Genomic DNA, 17464 nt, shown 5'->3' on the forward strand with positions numbered 1-17464 from the left:
ACAAGAGCGGAGAAGGACATGCTGACGAACAGAAAAAGTAATGCAGCCGTTTAATTACGTGTATGGAAATCGGAACCGTTGTGTGAATACAGTCTTTGCATCGTGCAGCAGGCAGAGTATATAAACGTCACTCCCCCTCCTATTGGCTCAAGGTGAATTCTACGGATAATATCCTGCTGTGTTCTCACATCAGCTCACTCGGACTTGCTGCATAAGAAATACAAGGGGTCTGGCAGGAGAAACTCCGGGTGAAGAGTTTTCTGAAAGTGTGAAAGCCCTAAAATTGTGTAAAATCAGATCCCGACACACCAAATGGTCTTCAAATCTTCACTGGGCACTGATATTATTTGGGAGCCTTTTGCCCCTGATCCTCACCATTGCATATCAACACCCTGGGAGAGAAATCAAAGGATAATGGATGGGAAAGAGAGATTAGAGAGAAGCTACACAGATAAGAGGAAATGGTTATGGAACAGCAGTGAGATATAAACTGCTCCGAGCTCTGACAGACAGACTGCTATAGTGTCTCTGTGGCTGTGAAACTCAGTGAGTAATAGCCTGAGCACTTCTAATGTTCCCAGTATTACACCCTATGAATATATTCACACATACAGTATAAGCTTACACGTGTGACACATTTATAAACAAGCAGGCGCATTTATTCTCACCTGACACTTTTAGATGTCTATCATATTGATTTATGCGTTTAATGCCTGGCTGCCACTAACCACATTTACTTTGTCATAGTGCTAATTTTAAAGCGACAACCCTTTTTTTTCCACCTTAAAATAGTGGTTTCGATGTTGTTCTAGCAGTACAGCAACTTTCAATAGGAGGAATGGCATCCATCACATACCCGCAGATCCCCCGCCTGCTTATAGCAATTATAGCACCAGTCAAGATAGCGTTTTATACAATGGCTGGAGACGGAAGAGGATGGCTAGGGATGAATTGAAGAAGATAAAAAGAGAGAGTAACCAAAAAGAAGCAGAGTGTATTTCCCTGCAGATATTATGTCTATGATTGCAACGTATTGTTCGGCTGTATCATTATCTGTGTCATTGTTGTCTTATATTTAGCAGCTAGAAATCCCCTGTAGATCTTTTCCATTATATCTGTATTTCTTATTAAGGAATATATTTACAGTTAATAAGAGTAAGCAGAGAAGCTATGAAAAGCCTTTGACCTCTGAGAAAATTTTGAAATAACAATTGTGCAAATTAATGTGAAACTCTGTTTAGATCAGAAATTACTGATCAAACTTACTGAATAACCTGTGGGTCATTTGATCTTTATCTTCTTAGAGTGGAGATCCCATTAATCCCTTGGTTAAATATGCCTTTTAAGCAGACTTTTGCTCAATACGTCTGCTTACTGTATACGTTTTTCAAAGTAAAAATGTTATAAAACATAACAAAGAGTCAGTAAGAATCAGGAGAGAAGACATGTTCTTCCCAAAATGCCAAGGGTATAAACTCCATCAGGAAGACAACAAGAGCTGTCAAGCTGATCTTCTCCATCCTTCAATCCTCCCTCCCATCATCCCTCCACCCAACTCCCAACTCCCATCAAACTTCCTGACTCACAGCCGACCCTGTGAGGCTTCATTTCTGAGTTAAACTCACACATACACACCCACACACACACACAACCATCTGATCAAACCCTGTGAATCCTCCATCTCTCCTGTTTTGTTGGGTTCTGACAGGTCGGTGGTGGGTTGTGTTAGCTTATGAATGCGCTCAGGGCTTCAGGGGTCAGAGCTGCAGAGGAGCCTCAACACACAGATGTGGACTCTCACTGACGTGTCTGACCGAGTAGAAAGCGTTGAGAAACAACCTGCACACGTGCACGAGGTGATTAGAAAGGCAGCATGAGGGAATTCTTTAGTTGGTTTCAAACTAATCGGGGTTTAAGTCAGCTTAGTGAGAGAGACATTCAATGTAAAAAAATAAAGTAAATAACAGTTTTGTTGTGCTTCATATGTACATGGGCAAACTGAAAACATCAAGCAGCCCTATGACGTTAGGTATTCATACAGTATGCACTGTGTTTAAAATGGAAATTAAAATATTTAATTATGAAAAATAGGAACATACAGTTAATAAACTAGGAACTTTAAACAGCAGAATATTTATTGATGTGTTCACAGGAAAAGGAAAATCTCAAATTGGCTCCTGCATAGACAAAAACTCTGCGAAGTTAATTGAGGCAGTGAATATCAGCAAAGTAAAACATCTAATGAGATGACACAAAAAGAGATGAAAAGAGAAGAAAATGTCAATGGGGGGGGTAATAAAAATGATAATGAGAAATTAAATGCAAATGCATACAGTTTAAGCAGTAACTAATGTTGAAGATGAACAAATGCCAACAAAGTCAATCTAATATTTGTGTGAATGTGAGGCTCATAGCAGAGAAGACAAAAATAGCTTGTTTCCACTTAATATTTTTTCAAAGAACATTTCGCTGTTGTTGCGACCGTCCCTCTCCCAATATTTGATTGTGTATCCAATGCCTGTTGGAGGTCTTAAGGGCCTTGAGGTCCCGAGCGTGATACCATGAAGGTAAAGTAAAGCACATGATAAGATGGGATTCAACCAGAGGCATCGCTCCAAATTTCGACACATATTTCATTCGCTGCTTGAGAGGGTGGCAACCCAGTGTTCGTACACCTTCAGCATTTGTCATGATGGCTCCTTTTTAAGCTTGTGAATAAGACCTTCATCTTTGAAGTGACACTGTCACTACACAAAGACAAAATACAAAAATATCACAGCAAAGAAAAAACAAGTCTTGCTTTAAGCTTTAAGCTGTCCAGTATGTCTAAGCTGTGTCCACGATATGGTGAGGCAGTGCTTACCACCCTGTTTGTTTTTTCAGTATAAAGATTAGATTTCCCTCTCATCCCTCAGTTTTCTTTCTCTTTGTTTCTCCTTTCACTCTCACTCCCCCTTCCCCTGCTCCGTATTTCAGGATCCTCCTCCTCCTTTTTCTTCGCTCTCTCTCCCCTCCACCTGCCTGCTGCTCACAAACACACAGCTCATTTCTGTTTGGCAGCTTGTTGTCTTGTCCGCTCTCTGGAGCCTGCTGCTCCTGAAGACAGAAGACTCAGAGGACCCGAGACACACACATGTGGCATCCCGCCAACCTGTTAACGTGTTTTTTGAAGGCTGGTGTCTTTTTATTCAGTAGCTCTGAGTATGTGTATGTATGTGTGTATCTGTGTCTGAGAGCACAGATCTTTGTAAGGATTATCAAATGTGTGTTCCTTCTCCACTTCCTGTTGTCTCCAGCCCAGGTGAAGCCACTAATTGAACATAAAGGCACACCTGGCCTCAGTGCTTAAAAGCCCAGTGCTGGAGGCATTTGGAGTTGGGACTGCTGTGCCTCTCAGTCAGGGATTGGCTGTTGTGTTTTGTCAGTTAGTTTCTAAGTTGACTTTGTTATCATTTAGTTTGTCATGTTGATAATAAGTCCCTTTGTTTTGGCTTTGTTAAGGTGTTTTAAGTCTTTTAATGGGTCAATGTGTGGGTTGTTGTTAGCCCCATAGGGCCGCCTTATGGCGGGCATAACAAGAGTGAAGTGTTAAAAGTATCTTCTTAATGACACAAGGTCCTCAGCACCTGTGTTTATATAAGACTCAGCACATCTCCATGAACAAATGTACTCAAATTGATCCCCACTTCTTGATTTTGCGTGTCTCTTATACCTAAACAGTGTTTGTTAGTGTGAACAGTGGTGGGCCGTGCATTTTACACCTGAGCCTTCAGTACTGCCTTACTAAAGTCATAATGACCTCATTACAGTATGATGCCACAACTATAGGTTATTGTTATTTCATGTGTTAACCTCATACTCAGAATGACACTGCAACACAACTGAAGGAGAGAGAGTAGCTATGAAATGGATTTAAACTAAAGGGAACAATTCTGATAAAACATATTGTAATAATGAAAAACAATATATTGAATTGTAAAATGTAAGTTTGGGATTCTGACAGCAGAGATGGCCTTACTGGCCCCAAGGGCCCACTACTGACTGTGAGTGTGTTTACAGTACAAATGATTGTATCAGTAGCTCTTGTATAATGTGTAAGATGAGATATAAACAAAGTGGAATGGCAGCACCATCACTCTTTATAATGGAGTTATACAGTTTTACAAAGTAGTTTCAAAAGATAACTTCTATTTTTCATTTTGTTTTGCATTTCCTGACAAGTATGAAAATGTTTACCTTCCTGTTAGGTTCAAACTTGGCTCTTATAAACTTGGAGTCATTCCCTGACCTCTCCTTCTCTCCGTTGTGCTTCCCAATCATCATCTTCATCCTCCTGCATCCCTCCTCATCGATCATTCTCCTACACTTTTGTCCTCCAGGTGTAGCGGAGGAGATCGTTCTGGTGGGAGGGCGTCAGACGATGGGGATGAACCAGCGCTCCCTGACAGCAGTCACCTGTTTCAACCCTCAGAACAGTAAGTGGTACCTGCTGGCCAGGCTGCCCTTCTACAGGGACAACATCTACTGGTCAGATGAGCTAAGTGAATGTCAGTAGAATTGTAGCTTTGCAGTCTCAGTCATTTAGTTTCACAGGGGAGCAGTAGAGTAGATGTCATAGGTTTAGTCGAGTGTTGTTCATTCAATCATATTTCAAAAGCACTCAGGTAGCCGTTATCAGCAGTCACGTTTTACAACCCCTCTTCCTGCAGGACTCAGGACTGTGGATTAACATCTGGGTTTATTTTACTAAGGAACAAAGGAACTGATCAATGACTTAAATCTCCCTCTCAGACAGGATATTCTGAACTTTTACAACACCTAGAATAAACAACCGAGCGGAAACAGAAAACTCTGCTATCTACGAATTGACCCCAAAGACATGAACTGTGACCGAAACCAGTCTCTGCAAAGTTGTAAAATTGACCATCTGTTGAAGGACTGCTGAAGAGCTGAATTAAACCACAGCGTTCAATTCTGCATCAAATGAACATTTATGTCTTTCTTCGTCTAGATATTTTTAATTTTCACATTGAATGTATTATAATCATCTTTTTAAACTCAAAATCTGATCTTCAGACTAGGAATAAGAGTTATATTATGTTTAATAGGAATTTGACATGGAGCGCTATTGCCATCTAGTGTTAGAATATCCATGAATACGTAACCTTCATAATTATACATTTAGACGTGTTATAAAGCATACTCTTTGATATTAGCTATAGAAGGTGTTATTTAAAGACACCAATTTATTTTCCTACTTTATTAACATGTCTTATTAAGAATGCTTAACATGTTTTTGTTCACCTACAGGCTGGGATTGACTGAGGATGTTCCCAGATGGTGTGATTTTCATCTCAACATGAATCTGATAGAAATGTTTGTCTAAATATATGACGTGAACCTACATCAACGTGGATCTGATAGAAATAATATTGAAATGAATGTATGGTGACGTATATATGTTTAGATTCTTATTTTTAATCTTATTGAGTAAACTCGGTTTAATTTAAACAATTGTCCTCCGGTCAGAATGGGAGTCACCCATGGGCGACACCCCTCTTTGCCTGCAGACCCCCTCCTCTCAGCCAGCAAGAGTTCACACTGAGCTCAGATCTTTAGTTTTTCTTAGTTTTGGTTTCTTGAAGTTTAGAGCTTCAGCTCTTGCTCGCTTCTCTTCGGACTTCGGTCCAAATCACTTCTTCTAAGTTTGTGCCGTAGAGACGAGTCTCTGCCAAACTTTCTTTTGCACGCACAATTTTTGGAACATCAATTCTTTCTGGCAAGGTTTCTGAACTTTCTTCTCCAAAGTCTTTGCTCTTCAATTTTGAATGCCAATTCCTTAATTTGCATTCATCAAGACGGCCATCTGGTTAATCTGAATTGGAAATGGACGTATCAAAAGACTCTTTAATATTTTTCCTGTTGGATCCTCTTGGAGCTTCTGAGACGATGGCTGAACCGACGTACAATCTCCATCCCAGCTGCACACTCCGACCAAGGTGTCAAGGCATCTAATCTGGTCCGTGGACCTCTCTGGGCCTGGAAAGAACCGCTTGCCAGAGACTGAAACGCGGGACCAGCCAGCGGAGTTCAATTGAACACATCTCACAGTAAGACTGCTGGTGGCAAGGGGTGTTGGAAGATGAAGTCTTGAGTCGTGTCTATTCAGAGCCCACCTTTAAATCCAAATAGAATCCCAAAATTTCTTTATCAACTTTTTCTTTTTGACCATTTTCTGATTAAGTCATTCAAACAAAACCGCGTCTTATCTCATTACTAAATATATAATGTCACCATACATTATGATTGCATTATCCTGATCATAATAATCATATTCTTTATCTGTTTCATTATTGTTTACCCCTTTTATATTACATTTTACACATAAAATTCAGGACTTTGTCTGTGTGTTTTCTTGTTTAACATTTCCAGAACTTACTTCTTTCAAGATATGAAACTGATTGATTAATTAATTAACTTATACCATTAAAGTTATTTTCTTCCTTTAACAGGAAGTGGTGCCCCTTCTTAAATCCGAGGTAAAATAAAGATATAACATCTTAATAATTTAATTACGCTCCTAAATGATTGATCACTTTGATTTTGATATAGCTTTCTTTGCCAGCAGCATGGCTGTAAGGATGTGACTGGACTGTATTTTCTCAACACGTTTGGATAGATGTTAAAATGCAAACTTAAGCATTTAGCTTAAAGCATCAAAGTTCTTCCTCACATAGCTGTAGGCTTGTGTGTAAATTGTTCGGTCTCCATCTCTTTTGGAAAGGAATTTGAGCATTTTTGAAAACCAAAATACAGTATGGCTTTACATTGAGGAAATAAATGGAATCTCTGATCTCTTTAGTTGAGGTCACACGAAGCGTGAAGGGCAATGACATAGATCTCCTCTCTTCCCATCTATGACCTTTCAGTGAGGACAGTTTCACTCTGACAGATATGAAGCTGCTCAGTCCAACATCAACCTCTTGTGACTTTTGAGAAACAGATTTGAAAGTGTGGCCCCCCCTCCAAACTTACAAATCTTTTTATTTTCATAAATGAAGTCGACTTGACTTGACATCTGTTACTTGGAAAATCACTGCAGATGACTTCAGTGTCCTTCTTTTCTGTTAAAGAATGTCTCTTCTCTTTAACTTCTGTAGAGCCATTTTATCAACTTGACTTTTTTTCGGTGATTGGCTTGACAGCCTCTGCAGTGTTATACAGTTTATTTGGTTCCATAGTGACACAATGTGTAGTCTGTGACCCCCTCTATGAGAAACTTTTGAGTTTCTTCACCAGAGACAGACTGAATTTCTCCATTACATACGTTGCAGTGTGTAAATGCAGCAGGATTTGTCCTGCATGTTTCTCTCCCTGTTTTCATATCAATGTAAATTTGTGTTTGGGCATTGGAACAGGTCTGCATGTGTCATCTAGGTTTCAGACAGCCAGAGGAGAAATCAGAGGTGTTCTTGCCAGCAAATCAACAGGCTGCCAGTCTGTAACCTTTTGACAGAGCATGGTCACTGAGACTCTGCTGGTGTTACATAAAATACACGATGGTTGCCTAACTCCCTCGCAAACACATCAACAAACAACTTTCTGTCAATAAAAAGTTGTCCAAGTTGCTCACTGTTATTTTTTAACTTATGAACAAAACACACCAAATGTAGAGATTTAAACAACATAAGTAAAAACGTTTTAAAGAAAGGAGATTAACATTAGTATTTTAATGTTTACATCATTGTCCTACTATTTGATGCTAAAGTAAAACATGTAATTAGAGCAAATCTACACTAGTTGGAATTTTCTTTAAGCTTAACAATTTTCAAAATAAAGTACATGTAGTTTCTCAGTCCCTTGTTTCTGGATAAGTAAACACTCCAAATAGCCACTTTGTTTACGTACTAATATATTTCAGGTGGCACAGAGGGCGGTGTGATGGTGGCTGATGTCTGGTGCTACATGTCCCTGCTGGATAACTGGAGTCTGGTGTCTCGGATGACGGTGGCTCGCTGCAAACACAACAGCCTGGTGTACGACGGAAAGCTCTACACCATCGGAGGACTGGGAGTATCAAGGAACCTGGACCATGTGGAGAGGTAAGAGTCACATGGCATCATCAGCAGTCTGTCAGAACGTGGCAGATGGTGCAGCATGCAGCAATGTAGTGCAGCATGTTGCAAAAGTGTTTGGACAGGTAAGTTTGCATTTTCTACGAGAGTAGAGAGTTGGAATGCAGGTGTGAATGTGTGTTGGAGCATATTCAATCGTCACACATGTGAGCGTTATTGTGCAGCAACTGAGCACCTTTTACTTGTTTGTGAGCGGGGCCTGAGAGAGAGGAATTGCGTTCAGAGAGCAGAGTGGCATACAGTGTCTGATTTCATCCACTTAACCAACAACAATTTGCAGACACTTCATATGAAGGTCACCCTGTGCGGTCCTTTCAGTCAACTCTCTGCTTCTCATTTTTTTGTGCTTTTTGTCCAAACTCCAGCGCAAGAAAAGACAAATACTGAGTACAACTGATTCTTAGTGGCATAAAATATGAATAGAGATTGCTCAGATTCAATCGTCTGATTCTCTCCTCTTGACTTTTATACTTCTGCTCCTCATTTCTCCTCTAACCTGGGCTGAGTAAGTTCAACAGATAAGCTTCCTCCTCCTGCACAGCAGAGCGAGATAAACCTATGTTATCAAAAGAGCATTACTGGGTTTATCAGAGCGGGCCGCTGCCGCTCATTACCAACAGCTTGATTGATCTCCAAAGCTTTTCACAATGCTCAACAGTCCTCTAAATGAAATAGGCTAATTTGATATTACCCTACAATACTACCACACTGTGTCCTTGTGAAAGGGAAGGATGGAAGATTTGTCTGTAAGGGTTATGCATTTGATTCCTCAGTCTCTGAGCTGGTTATTTTTTAAAGCTACTGGAACATCAAAGGCATTCACAGCTTTGGAGAAATCATGGTTTCACAGAGTGATGAGTTTTTATTTCTTCCTCATGAAGCTTTTCTGATGGACCAAAGCAACTGGACTAAGATATCAGCGCCATAAAACTTCAACCTTCTTTGCCTAGATATTTTCAGGAGTGTATATGTGAAAACAGCTTAACATGGAGTTTTTTAAAATGTGAGAACAATATCAAACCTGAGAACTAGCTCACTGTCAGAAACTGTCCGGCTCAAATTCTAGTCAAAACCTTATTTCACAACTGAAAACTATGAATGAAACTATTTAAAACGATTCATTAACCTGTACAACCCAATGCCCCCGTCCTACACAAAAGTACCTGATGTTATATATGTATAAATACATATTTTAACTGTAAAGAATCATTAAATTACGAGTTATTTTTGAATCCTTACATAGATCTCCAGGCTGTGGAAGATTATCCAGATCCCTTTCAGTCTTTCTCTGAAGGCTTTTGTTCCTAGCTGCTTTGATAAATGAGCCTCATTAACTGCTGATCCTTTTTCTTGTAGCCAACCCATCATATTTGGCAGGTGTGTCTCTGCTATGAGACTCAGTTGGCTCTGCTGCAGCTCAGCATTGTTGGACTCTAAAGAGAGTAGAGACTCCAGCAGGGAGGCAGCCAGTCCACAGCAGGACTAAACCCTGGCTAGAGGAGATAAAGGAAACTGTTACTCAAATGTGTTTTTTTTTCATCCTCCCCACAGGATGGAGGAATAGCTGCACAGGTTTCAAGAACAGTTTCTTCATCTGGAGAACAAATGATATCCAGAAATAATTTGTCAGTGTGTGTGAATAGCTGCCTTGTTTGATATGCAGTTGGCTGGTCGAGCTTGTATCTGAAGGCTAAGAAAACGCTCCAACAGTCAGAGCTGATTTACTCTTCTACTAAAGTGATTCATTCAGAGATTGTTTAGACAGGCAGACAATCTTTTCTAGCCTACATTTCTGTGTGTCACCTGTACTTCATAGAGTTTCTGCATAGATTGGTGCGTCTACCTTTGTTGATTTTCATGTCTGCATAGATCAGCCAGCTTCAGCCAGGGCTCCTCACCTTCCAACACTTTGACTCCTTACTCCCGCACAGCAATCAACAGTAACAGGACCGAGTGGGCTCATCTGGTCTCCACTCTCCTCACCAATGATTGACAGATCCTAGGGGCAGGAGTAGTTAAGTTTAGGACGCTTTTAACTTGCAATCATGTACCCTGAGCCTGCTTTATACATGCTAATCTTTGGCAAACAGGGTTGCAGATATTGAATAATTCATAAGTCTCTCATGATGTGTCAATCAAAGACGGTTTTGTTTTATTTATCACGCACTATGCTCAGGTTTGTGCATTCTCAGAGCTCTATTGCAACTTAATATTGCATGCAGACTGTTTGCGACATGACACCGAGTACAGCAGCTAGCTCTTCTCATCAGGGATGTCGAGCTGTTTGGCAAACAAGCCTGGAGGAGAGAGGAGCAATTTGCACTGATCATGTCCTCTGGCTTTTTATGGCTTTTTCAAACTAAAATTACCTTTTTGTATGCAGTACATAAATATACGAGCCTGTAAAAAGCTGTGAAGAGAGGTTCATGTGTAGTTTTCAGGCTAATTAACTAGCACATTGGCTGTTCCTGCATGAGTGTGGCATTCAGTGGTGATATACTTCCACACCTACTCATACACCAACCCAATGGGCCATTTCAAAAAATGGTGGCTTAGCCTGAGCCTTAGTCTGCATTAGGCTAAGCATAATGCCTGCAAGACCTTAGTTGCAGTGAATTGCTCCTGGGGAATTTAATCCACTCAATCACAACAAAGAAGATGCAGTGAGATGAATATACCAGTGGAAGATCTTATCACACTAAACACAGTAACAGTCCGTGGACGGCTCAGTGAAGTGGGAAGTCCTGAAGTGCTTGATGTCCACATGCGGTGTGCATGCCAGGATGCCTGTCACCCAGAAAAAGATCTCCTCCTGTGGGACAGCAGGGGTGGGAGAGACTCCACATTGCTCTCATGTAAAGAGGATACAGCTGCTCTTTGAGGAATGGTTTACCTCCTGGCTGGTTGTGTGAGGATTATCTGACGGAGATCTGTTCCTTTGCAGATAGAAAGATGAAGAGAGGAACAAGGCCAGTATGACACATTCAATCTACCTCAGCTCACATAAAATGCCATGTACCCATAAATCTGCTTGTAAACACGCTGATCTTTCATACATTAAACCTTGAAGATGGAGGTCCTACTTTATCTTTTCTTTAGCTTTCATCCAACAGCATTCTCTTTAGAGACTTTGGGGGAAAAAATCAGTGGGGTGAGGATTTTAATTGCAAAGAAGATTCCCATCACTTTGTAGCCTAAGGTTTTTGGGAGCCTGCAGCAAAGGATTCAGAGAAATAAGGAGAGAGAGAAGAGGAGCAAGCAAAGAAGATTTAAGCAAAGTACAGCCGATCAGAGAGTTTATGTGCAGGACTCCTTATGGTGTGAGCTTTGCACAATCTGTCACACTGGAACCAATGGACACATGTGAAGATTCCCTCTGTCCTTTCCCAAAGCCAATCCAGCCTCTCTGCTGCTATAATGAACAGTTGTGCATGTTTTTATACTGTACATCTTTGAGTTTCAGTGTGCTGGCCCTTACTGAGCCGTCAAGGCACTTCAGGCACAAACCCCAGCCCTCGATTCACTCTTGAATGTGGTCACCTCAATCAGCCCAGAACTAGCCTAGGCATTCTGCTCCACCACCAGAGATGCCAAGCCTTTTTTAACCCGCATCTTTCATGTCCTACACCCTCTGTCTCATTGCCCATTGCCTCTCCTCACAGAGCTCATTAGGTGGGCAGAAGCTGAACAGTGTTTTTTGGGCCTGCAAGACAAGATATGTTAAAAATGTCTGAAATGCCATGGGAAAAACAGCATCTCTTCTTCTTTGTCTTCTAATGGGGCTGATGGGGGGTTGATATGGAGGTGGATGATGCCAAAAGTGTTTATGTGTCTGTGTGCGTGCTTGCGTGTGTGTATGCATGCTTGCCAGATATTAAAACATGGTCAAGCAGCAGCAGGTGTGCCTGAGGTCGGTATTAGTGAAAGGCAGAGAGAGGCTGCAGGTAATGAGCAGTACAAGCTGTATGTGCTTCCCCTTCATTGATTAATAATGGGCTGACACTCTGGACAATGTCAGCCTTTACCAACAGGCAAATAATTCTGCCTTATTTTTGCTGTTGTGATTTTCCTGTGCTGTTTTCTCTCTTTTGCCTTCCATTTTTCTCTGTCAAAAATACACAGAGAAAGATAAATAATGATATAAAGCTGCCACAGTCATCCAGTTTTTCATGCAGTCAGTTAGTTAACAGCAGTACATTTCTAGGTAATTATCAGTGGTTAGGGTAGATTGTGAGGTATAATTAGAAGTCTGCATTTCTCTTAGCAACCACAATGCAGTCCATACAAAAAAAAGCTGAAAGATGATTTCTCATTTTGCTTCACAGCTGCCATTTTTGTTTTAGAAATGGTTTAAGAGATTGCTCCACTCTCAGAGGTATTTTTTTTTAGCAGCTCAACATTTAAACGTTTTATTCCTTCAGATATGAACATTCTAAGATGAGCAGATTTGTGACCAACAGGGGCCTCCCTAGACTAAAGGTGTGCAACATTGTCACATACTCTGTGTCCACAACCCATCATGAATTGAAAGCAGTTGTTTGCTCCAGGTACCAAAATGTTTCCAAGTTCTGGTCAAACTTAACCAAGAGAGTGTGATCCTGAGATAATGAGTAATGTCACTGGTTTAGAGATGTTTGTTTGTTTTAGTTGGTCTTGGTGCCCAACAGACGGCAGCACGGCAAATCCATCTGCTGTCAACACAAACAAACATGGCAGGTGTGGCTGTATAGTTCCACATAAACTGTCTCATTCCAGCTGTAGTAATTAAACCTGATGTTTTTTTAAGGAGAGTTAAAACAAAGAACAGAGAAACATTGGCAGGTTTTCTTTCATAAAAACAATCACACTGTGTGGGTCACTCTTATACAGAGCACATATTGAGTTACAGCTCTGATTTTTTGACATGTGAGCTGCAGTGCATGCTGGGAGCATGAACTTGTTGTTCTTTATGAAGATTACATATTCAGAGACAATTCTAGGTTAAAGTCTGGCCCCTTTATTCATTCACAATCTGCCCACCCTTCATATCCGTCTTTCGTTGTGTCTCTCTCCCACATAAAAGAAGACAATCCTGCATTGTTTGTTCTGCTGTAACCCTGCAGCATCTTCTCCGAAAGGATGAGGAAACAAGTCTGACAGAAGCTGCAGGCGATTACACAGCTTCATGCAGTGATCAGTCTTTGTGTTTATATATATTTTTCAAAATCAATAAATGCAGTTCAACATGTTGATGGATAAACTCCTACAAGACGTGACGAATTCTGTCTAACAAAGAAGTGCAGAGATCTTGTTTTTAGTTAAGTGATAAGTGTGATGTTTATATTTTATTTATCACTCTCTTCTCTCTCCATTTCCTCTGGCTTGGAGATGCAATCAAACCTTACACACCCCCTGTGAGAACCTCTTTAGTGTTATTCTTGATGTCACACTTCATTAGAAATTCTTGAAGGTAAATCACAAGTGATGTGTATCCAGTGATATTCATGAGCTGTGAGATTGACTGATTGCTTCCATTGTTACTGTAAAGGTGTTTTTCTTTTCTGACAAATAGACAACCTTAACCTCCACCACATTAAACAGAAGTGTTTAAAAAAGCTCCAGGATCAAATTGCGGCTTGTGTATGAGGCCTTCTCCAGCTGGAATGCAGTCTGCTGCTATGATCAATGGTCCATGGACAAGGGTTTATACTGTTAACACACCAGGCTAAACACACCAAACAGAAATGGAAAGTCAAGAAACATGCATTTTATTGCCTGCTGGATTTCTGATTATACACTAGTATAACAAGGGTCTTGTTCACATTGTGTTGGGTCCTCTCATCTTGCGTCTGTGTAAGTCTGGGTCTGCTGAGTTCTCAGCTCATTGGTGAAGTTTCTGCCAAAGCTCGGTGAGAAAGGTCCAAAGCTTGGCGCTGACACAAAGCCTGACTCTAGAGACTAATGGATTGTAGCTCCAAACATATGCTGCTTTGTGTAATTGCTTTAATTGCTCTCATTGTACGTAATGTTTGGTCTCAGTCTTGGTATTTTTTCATCATCCTGGTGGTGTAGGCATTTAGCTAATTATATCGGTCAGCCCTGCAGCAAAAAGCAGCATTTCAGCTCATTAGGAACATTTGCAATCAGATTATTGCTGTATATCCTTGGTGTGTGTGGTAGCAGATGACTGACTGTGTTTTAATTGTTTCTGAATCATCAGCGGTTTCCAAAGTAATTAAAAGTTCACATATAACGCTCAGTACACTTTACTATGGTTTTCTAACACTTATATGTGTCCCTAGCCTGATTTCAAACCCCCCTATTATGAGAAAAGTCCGTCCTCGTCTTGTGTCTTTTGCCTGCACCAAAAATTGTGTGCTCAAACAGGCCGTTTCGAGATTTTCCCTTTGTGACATCACAAAGGGCAGTAACCCTTCCCCCATGTGGGTGACACTCCCACAGCTTGGTGTTTGTTCTGCATTCTGAGTTTGCTTTCTCCCCGTAAACAATTGGGCATGATGCGAGAAAGCCCAAGCCACCCAAGCCCCTCACCTAACTTTTTAAAGTCTAATTCATGAAACATTAAAATGACAGTGTGAACACACACACACAAAAAAGGTCAAATATAAAGATTTAAAATGTTTCATGTTTCAGGTACACAATCACCAACCAGTGGGAGACCGTCTCTCCTCTTCCTAAGCCGGTCCATTCAGCATCAGCCACAGTGTGCGGAGGGAAGGTCTTTGTGTTCGGAGGTGTGAACGAGGCCGGGCGCTCGGCGAGGGTCCTACATACCACAGAGCAACACATGGAGCTTCATTGAATCACTTAGAGAGGTGATAGCACCCACAGTCTGACCCTTTGATAGAGACCAGATTCTTTTAGAACTCAATATGGAGACACCTTCAATGTCATGTGCTTGACTTCGCCTGGTGAAACTGTAGAGTCCTGATTGCCATTTCAAGTTGTAATTTTGTCATTCATACATGACTGTATCAGTGTACTCAGATTCTTCATTAATCCCCCTCCTCCCATGCTAAAGCTTTCATTAAAATCGGCAGACCACAGCTAATTGGTCCAAATAAACCCTCTGACATGCTATTGGCCAGACTTTATAGTTCTCACTTCACAAACCTGCAGCTACTTTCCAGATGGAGCCACCAGAGACCTGTGAAGGACACAGCAACAGATTTTTTTTTTTTTTTTTTTAACTAAGCTCTCATAACTCCAAGGTAGCATAGAAAATATACAGTGAACAACTGAGCGTGATTCAGAACAGCTGTGGTTTCAGTGCAGATTTTATCCACAATCAGGACAAGTTCACAAGAAATACTGTACATCCTTGAAAGATGCATCACAAGGATGGTTGTGAATGAGTACAGCATTATCCTTCATTCTACAGGGTCTAGGTGACAAAATAACTTTTAGAAATATCCAACTAAAAATATAAAAGGAAAATTCCTTGTTTAAAGCAACATTTGTGTAAATTTAAAGAAGACATTCAACATGCTGATAATAGGTCAGAGTAATCCTTGAGCTCATTTTGTTAAGCTTGGACAGATCACAAATATTTTTTTTAAATATTTTTATTCTTTCTGTTTAGTTAAGCTACGCACTTTGGGAACAGTATGGCAGAGGTGTGGCCAAACAGCAGTTTGTTTTGGTTTAATGCTGGTGCTCAAGAGCGACATCTACTGGATCAAAAAGTCACTCGTGCTTCCTTTAAAGCTACAACAGAAAATGCGTATTAGTTTATTTCGATTCATTTTACACACACTTAGAGATTCTATGTCTGACGCTGAATGATCCCATTTAACATGTTGGCTCATGATGGATTCGCAGGGCAAAGAGGTGTCCAAATCATTATTTTTTTTAAAGGCGATTATTTTCTCAAATTGTGGCATACTGTTTCTGCAGGCAACACTCAGTGCATTAGCAATCAGAGAGAAATTGGGTCAAAATGTGTGGAGGCACTTTCCTCAGCTCTAATGCTCAGAAACTTAACTCTCAAGAGCATGCATCCTGTTAGCAAATGTATTATTATGTAACATGTGTTAGTGCTGAGAGCTTAATGGTATTTAAGAGCTGGCAGAGGAGAAGTGAGAGTAACGTCTGAGAAACACACACATGTAGAGAGATCCTAAGACACACAGCACACCATCAAACTTCATAATAACTATACAACCCTGCAGGGACACAGGTACACACACACACACACACACATGAATTATGTAATGAGCCAGGAGGTGACACTTATTTACATGTGTGCTTGCATGATGTTTCCATTAAGTAATGTCTTTGTCCTAAACAGACAGACAGACAGAGTGAGTGTGTAGATGATCCTGCTTCTAACAGCCAGCAAGCAACCAGATACTGAGGTTTAGTTCTTCCTGTGAAATTGTGCCGTTGATGATTTTAGTGTGAGCGCTGCTCGATCAACCCACCACCTCCCTCTCTACTCTTCCTCCTAACCCCAACCCCACATTACTTTCCCCCTTTGCATGTTTGTTGCGATCTGTGATTAGTGTCTCACCGACTGACACAAATACAGCTGTGTGTGCACGGCCTATGTACAGATACTTAAATCCTCGAAGGCAGGTACCCCAGATTGTAATCTGACTCATATGTTTACAGCATGCTCCAAGGATTAATAAGGGCAGGGACTTTGGAAGTCTCTGTTCATGTTCCAGTCACATTTGTTTTAATTCAGGAAAAATATTCAGCATGCTCTGCCTCAGATCCTTAGTATTTACATTAAATATTCATGAATAAATAGGCAACAAAGTAAAGTAAAAGTTCAAGTTTAATTAAACAATCCCCTCATGAGCCTGTGCCATTAGGACTCTGTTGGTTTGGTTTGAGAAAACATGCATTCTAATGAATCAATGATAAATACATGATTTTTCTTGCATTAGTGTTCAGGGTTTTAAATAATTAGATATCTGCTGTGTTGGTGCAGGAATCAGATTGAAAAGAATGTGAGGGGACAGCAGGGTGTTTAGACTGCAGCCACAAATCAGCTGTGCGTGTGTATATTTGTTACCTTGACCTCAGTCCTAGGGGTCCCAGACTTTCTGATTAAGTAGTTGTAACAGAGTGTTGAGAGCCCATGTTTTCCTGCAGGTACAGCTTTGAGTTATCATCAGTTGTGTTAAAAGTTGTTTAGCTTTTATTCCCGGTAGTATTAAATTTTTTATGTACAAAATGGTCATTCATATAGATTTCTTTTGTAAAGATTATGAACCTCAAAGCTGCAAATCCACACAAAACCCTGTGTGAGCGTGGTTCTCCTCAGAACTAGAATGTTTTCAATCAACACAGAAGCTGCCTATCAACTCATTACTCTATCC

General features: G+C 40.6%; 1 protein-coding gene across 3 annotated transcripts in view; it reads left to right on the forward strand.

The window, feature by feature from the left end:
* The window catches only part of LOC109989748 (kelch-like protein 29), a 41299-nt gene that overhangs the window by 18427 nt on the left and 5408 nt on the right, over positions 1-17464 (forward strand). The window contains exons 4-6 of one of the 3 annotated variants that reach the window (XM_065964044.1): positions 4380-4475; positions 7922-8102; positions 14769-14950. In XM_065964044.1, coding sequence (XP_065820116.1) covers positions 4380-4475; positions 7922-8102; positions 14769-14937 — 446 coding nt within the window. In that variant the 3' untranslated portion in view covers positions 14938-14950. The remainder of the gene's footprint in view (positions 1-4379; positions 4476-7921; positions 8103-14768; positions 14951-17464) is intronic. The other 2 variants (XM_065964046.1, XM_065964045.1) reach the window with 2 other exon arrangements.

Source organism: Labrus bergylta, chromosome 15 (assembly GCF_963930695.1).
Source record: "Labrus bergylta chromosome 15, fLabBer1.1, whole genome shotgun sequence".
NCBI lineage: Eukaryota > Metazoa > Chordata > Actinopteri > Labriformes > Labridae > Labrus > Labrus bergylta.